This window comes from Columba livia, chromosome 17 (assembly GCF_036013475.1).
Source record: "Columba livia isolate bColLiv1 breed racing homer chromosome 17, bColLiv1.pat.W.v2, whole genome shotgun sequence".
Lineage (NCBI taxonomy): Eukaryota > Metazoa > Chordata > Aves > Columbiformes > Columbidae > Columba > Columba livia.
This window is the reverse complement of record NC_088618.1, coordinates 6868153-6874018: the sequence shown is the minus strand read 5'-3', so window position 1 is coordinate 6874018 and position 5866 is coordinate 6868153. Positions and strand designations below refer to the sequence as shown.

The 5866-nt window shown below is 49.0% G+C and overlaps 1 protein-coding gene across 2 annotated transcripts in view; it reads left to right on the top strand.

Annotated features, from left to right (window-relative positions):
- Positions 1 to 1069: 1069 nt before the first annotated feature.
- TTC28 (tetratricopeptide repeat domain 28) overlaps positions 1070 to 5866 on the top strand; it is a 99874-nt gene continuing 95077 nt past the window's right edge. The window contains exons 1-2 of one of the 2 annotated variants that reach the window (XM_065032990.1): positions 1070 to 1281; positions 3807 to 4085. In XM_065032990.1, coding sequence (XP_064889062.1) covers positions 1189 to 1281; positions 3807 to 4085 — 372 coding nt within the window. In that variant the 5' untranslated portion in view covers positions 1070 to 1188. The remainder of the gene's footprint in view (positions 1282 to 3806; positions 4086 to 5866) is intronic. The other variant, XM_065032991.1, reaches the window with a different exon arrangement.

The window sequence follows — 5866 nt, the reverse complement described above, 5'->3', positions numbered from 1 at the left end:
GTGACTGCTGTGTATGCATGAGAATCTACACAAATAGTCATGTTGCATTTCATCCTGCTGTCTGACTAGAGTATCAGAAAAACTCATGAACTAAGTCACTAAACATTTTTAGGCTAGCTTCATCATCACCTACACTCTTTCTTGTCTTCCAGTTTCTAGTCTAGGTATGGAAATATTGCTTAGTCCTCACGCATCTTTTGAGATATTTGATATTAATCATTGGTAATGCTCAAATGGCAATTCTTGTACATTCACGTTGTTCTTAATAAACTGGAGGGAGGAACATCCTTGGGCATATGGATGAAAAGAATACCACTGGTTCAAGTCCACTCTGTATACACAGGGTGATAAAGCAGAAGAAATGCTGGTCAGTCTTCTACTGACATTCCATTTGTGTGATGGATTGGCACATCCTCAAAGAGTTGTGGTACTTACTGTAGCTCATCTGAAGTAAATGGGAGCTGCCATTTGCTAGATAAAAGAATCGGAAAGGACAGGAGGGCGTTGGGCTACATTTGTGATGGGTGTACTGGTGATTTTAAAAAGACCTGCGTCACTCCAGACAAGAAGATAAAGCGCTAGCTGCTACTTACGCTGCACATTAACTGCAATAGGTTTGACAGGCATGGGTCTAGAGCATTTGGGAGGCTCCAGTTTGGATCCCGGTTGTACGAATGTGATGAGAAGGCAAAGGATGAGCCTGGTGTGCCTGGCAGGAGCCATGCCACGATGTGGGACCCCGAGCAGCAGCTGCTGAGGCTGCGGCTGCCTTTGGGAGATGGTCTTCCACCTCTTCGGCAACGCAAAGATTTTGGAGCTGTGTTCTCCGTGAAGATGGGCCTTGCAAGTGTTCCCGGCGAGGCGGGGGCCGAGGCGGGCTGCTGCCATTGCTGTGGGGCCCGGGCGCAGGCCGGCATCGCCCTCAGCCCCGCCAGGCCCGAGGGCCCGGCCCGCGGGCGGAACGAGCTGCCCCGGGCGGAGCCGCTCCGGCCGCAGGACGTCCGGGCCTGGTGCCGCCGGGCGGGGGGTGTCCGGGGTCCGAGCGGAGCCCAGCCCCGGGGCGGGGCCGGGACACAGCGGTTTCCACAGAGCCGGGCCCGGAACGTGGCGCCGCGGGCCGGGCGGCCAGAGCGGGTTCGGCCCGGCGGGGGCGGGCGGCGGCCCCTGAGGAGGAGGAGCCGGAGCGCGATGGAGCAACAGGCGCCGCCGCCCGCCCCGCCGGGGGCCGTAGCGGGGGGCCGGGCTCGGCGGCGGCGGGAGCGGGACGCGGAGTCTCCCCGGGTGAGTTGACGCCGGACGGGCGGCGGGAGCGGCTCCTCGGCCCGGCCCGGCGGCCGAGGGGGCGGGAAGGAGCCGCCGGGCCGTGCGCGATCGCTGCCCGCGGGCGTTGGAGGGAAGTTGCGGGCGGGCCGCTGTCCCGGCCCGGACGGGGAGCCCGCGGGGCGGGGAGGGACGGGGAGCGGCGGGGCAGCTCCCACAGCGTCCGCGGCCGTGCCGGCGGAAGCGGCTGCGGGTGCCCGGGGGCTGCGGCGCCGCCGGGCCTGGGGTGCAGCCGCGGCCGCCCGGCCGAGCGCTCGGCTCCCTCCGCCCGGGGGTTCTTGCCGGGCGGAGAGCGGCGCCGCCTTCCCGGGAGCCCCCGCCCGCTTGGCGGGCCCGGGCCAGCGCTGCGGCGGGAGCGGCGGCCCCGCGGGCCGGGCCCTGGCGGGTCCGGGCTGGGCTGGGGACCGGCCCTCGCCGTGCGGATCCCGGTGTGCGCGGCCGTGTCCCGCCGGCAGCTCGCTGGGGGAACAGCGGCTGCACCTCCGTGTCCTGCTCTGGCAGCTTCCCGGGTCGCGGCACGCTGACCGCATGAGGAGTCGGTGGTCAAATCGAACGTGTGAGTTCTCGCCCTGCTCGGCGTCGAGCAGCGTGTGCAGCTCCGCCGGTCGGGTGCTCGAAGCAGAGCAGTTTTCCTGCCGGCACCTGAGATTTTATGAAGCTGCTGTTTGTAAACTTGACTGAAGTAGCAAAGACGTGTCTGAGTGCATTTAGAGATGTGCTGCATGTAGAATGAATTTTCAGGATGCAAAAACTTGCCCTTTATAGGGCTGGTCGTAATAATAGTTATAAATCAAGCTACCTATTAGCTTCTGTTAGCAGGAGTAATATAGAAAGGGCAATGACACACACGAAAGGAACAACATTTTTGGTTTGGTCTACCGTAGAGAGGACAAGAAACAGTACATTTTCTGATACAGAGGAGATTTGGGGTGCATATTAGGAAAAATACTTTAATGATGAAAAACATAAAGCAGTAGAATGAGATTGCCCAAGTAAACAATGGAGTCTCCTTCAGTACTTTAGAAACAGTTTGGAAAAACACCTGTCAGAAAAAAATAATGGTATAATCGTAAGGAAAATAAGAGATCAGTAGATTCCAATTTGATGCTTTTTTATTGTTGTTGTTTGCCTTCAAAAAAAGGAAAGTCTATAGACCATTCTGATGCTTGAGACAGGATGTCAATTTGCGGCTTGCTTCCCTTTCCTCCTGAAAATACGCCTTAGTTTGCTCTGGTAATGTATTTAAATCCTGCAGTTGTTGTGTTGTGGTAACTATGTGATATTCTTAACCTTTTTCGGTCTGCAGGACTGAAAGTGGGTGACACCAACCACAATTATAGCGGTCTAAACCTTTAACAAATATTTCCAAGTACTGTGTATGTTACCATACGCACACGTTGCTTGTTGCCAAATCCCAGCCTGGTTGGGTTGAAGGGACCTCTGGAGATCATCCAGTCCAACCCATCTGCTAAAGCAGGGTCACCCAGGCTGAGTTTCAAAGATATAGTGATTTCAAATTGGGTCCATCTTTTTGAAACACCTTGTACGATTGCTGCAGAATTCCCAACTGTCTTGTAATCAGAGTGGTACAAAGATACTCTCGCTGAGTTTTTGAGGGTCCTTGAGGGACAGTAGGGTGTACATGACAAAACAGTTACTGACTGCACATGAGGCTGATGAGGAGAAAGTGTGTACCAGAATCAATGGAGCTGGGACTTTCTACACCTCACTTTAAATAACAGTCGTGGTAGTTAAAAGGCTTATACCTGTTTTTCTTGGTTATTTTGTTTTACCTAAAGCTGACAATCTGGGAAGGTGGCTCTGCCAGTGATGACCGTTGTGTTGCTAAAATAGTGTGCCCCACTAAATATCTGTGAGTATCCCCAGTTCCAAAGACTCATCCTTCCCTTCCCACCTGGAGGTGGCTGAATATAGAGGTGTGTGAGCAGATGTACCCGTGCAAGTTCTTTGGTTTGAAGAGAATTTACCCTTGCTTCCATTGTCTGTGCATACATGTGCTTCTGCGGGATCTACACATCAACCTTAGGATGTACTGGCATCATCTTCACGTTCCTACCCGCTGTCTCTTCAGATAAACCTCCTTACCTGGTGACTCTGCAAAGTGTTGTGGAATCAGCTGGTACGGATTAGAAGGAAAAACTTGTGAATATGTGGATTCCTGCATGCTAAAATAGACACCACCTAGTCATATGCCCCAAGAAGGCAATATATCTTGTGGAAGACATCCTTCCTAGGGAATGATATATTTCATGAGGCTCTTTTCTGTTCCTTTTGAACCCCAAAATGTCAACAGATGAACAGTTTACCTTTTTAAGAATCTGATTCTGATTTCGTAATTTGTTCTGCAGTAATGCCGGTGGCTTTAATTTTTGCCATATAGTTTTAATATTTTGATCCCCCCCCCCCCCCCTTTTTTTGAGTAGTATTTCTTAAAACTAACATATAATTTCTCCTTTCCACCTCAGATTTCTTTCTTTGGATCAAAATCTTTTGGAAGAAGAAGTCCCGACAGTCCCATGTTGAGCAAAGCTGAATTTGTTGAAAAGGTTCGCCAGAGCAACCAGGCTTGCCACGATGGTGATTTCCACACGGCAATCGTGTTGTACAACGAGGCTTTGGGAGTTGATCCTCAGAACTGCATTCTCTACAGTAACCGCTCGGCAGCCTACATGAAAATCCAGCAGTATGACAAAGCCCTGGATGATGCCATCAAAGCACGACTTCTGAATCCCAAATGGCCAAAGGTAAGGAAGTGTACTTGTCTTCTGGGGAGGGAGTAACTCCTTTGTTCACATACGTAATACCTGATGTAAACAAGTGCATGTATTTCTGCTTTTGCTAAAAGCTCCAGATAATAGTATCTTCTGTGTTTAAAAGTTGTTTGACTTGAGCTTCCTGTTGGGTATTAAACTGTTTTCTCTGTCGTTAATTTGGCTGCTCCACGATGAAGGTGACTGTTTGCTTAAGGCATCTGTATCTCCACATTTGCAATTATTTAACAGTGTAACTAAATTGACAATTTCAATGAAAACATCAGCTAGGATGAGTGGAACTGAAGTACTGAAGTCTGTTGGTGATACTTCCCTCTTTAAAAATAATTCATGTTAATTCTGTTTCCATAAAATACCAGCAAGGGCCAAGAAAGGGATCAGTATCTGGAAAGCTCATTTGGATGACCAGTTAAAAGTGCAAGCCCATTAACGCTGAAAGCCACACCTATTAGCTAAGCTCCACTAATTTTTGGAGCTGTTAACAAAGTGAAATTCTTTCTGCTTTCAACACACCAGCCATAGCAACTGTCCAAGTGTGATTAACGTAAATCAGTGCATAAGATAAACACTAATTACTTGTAATTATTTTACCACAAAGAGCTGGCTATTTATCTACTTGTAGGGGATGGTGAATTGTGCATCTCTAGGCCGACCTTTACATATTTTACAATTTTTTTCTGCATTTCTGGGGAGCAGTGACAGAAAACAGCAGAGGGATTTCGGTGCTTGCAGTAGCTGGAGCTCTTGGGTTGCTCTCCTTCTTTATGGGAAAAGCACAGGGAAGTCTTTGTTTCTTTTTTGCTTAGTTGAGGATCACAAACTGGAAAATAACTTTTGCTCAGAGGAGGCAGAGCTGAAGTCAGACGCTGTCTGCGCTACTGGGTAATTTTTTCCCCCCTTCCCGTGTTACTGACGGACAAACAGGGTGGTTCCCCACATTACCTGTTGAAGTGCCGGTGCTGTGATGGGTGGTGAGCAGGAGAGGGTGGTGGTGTCAGTGCTCCTGGCCGCTGGGAGCCGTGTTGCCCAGCAGAAATGCTGTGCAAACCACAGCAGAGATGGAAGATCCTGGAACAGAGGCAGCTTAAGTTCATATGGTACGTTTTCCTCATTTTCAACGTTTACATTTTTTAAAACGTGTATTCCTGTTTTTATTGTATGATTAACTCTAATTTTGGCTAGGACAAAGAAAGGTGTACTTTGGGGGCTAATTAACTAGTCTGATATGTTTTGAACACATGAATTTCGGGTTGTACTGGATATCTGATATCAGAAAATACGCAGTGGTGTTTATAAACTTCCTATAGGTCTAGATGGCTGGTTGTCAGTCAAGCTTGGTTTGGAGTGCTATCCCTGCATAGTACGTGGATTATGTTTTGGTGTTGTGTGTGTGCAGCTTGTCAGCATGAGACAACAGGAGGGCACTGACGTGGAACACCCGTGTTGCGTATTTCAAAATCAAAGCTGCTTTGTGGATAAAAAAAAGATTATTTGATTTTAAGTGATGGAACTTAACTGGAAAATTGAAACTTAGGCATATCAAATCTAAGCAATTTTATTCATTAGCCAGAAGAGGGAGCTTAACAGGTGTAGCTTGTATTTTTTTTGAAAGGCCTGCATTTTAAATACAGAACCCAGTTTCCATTTACGTAGGAAGCTGAAAAATTAATTTGATCCAAGTTTTTGGAGATTTAAGCTACTAAATGTAAATGTCCTTGTTTCTTTTCCTCCTTTAAATGGACATAAAGTTTTCC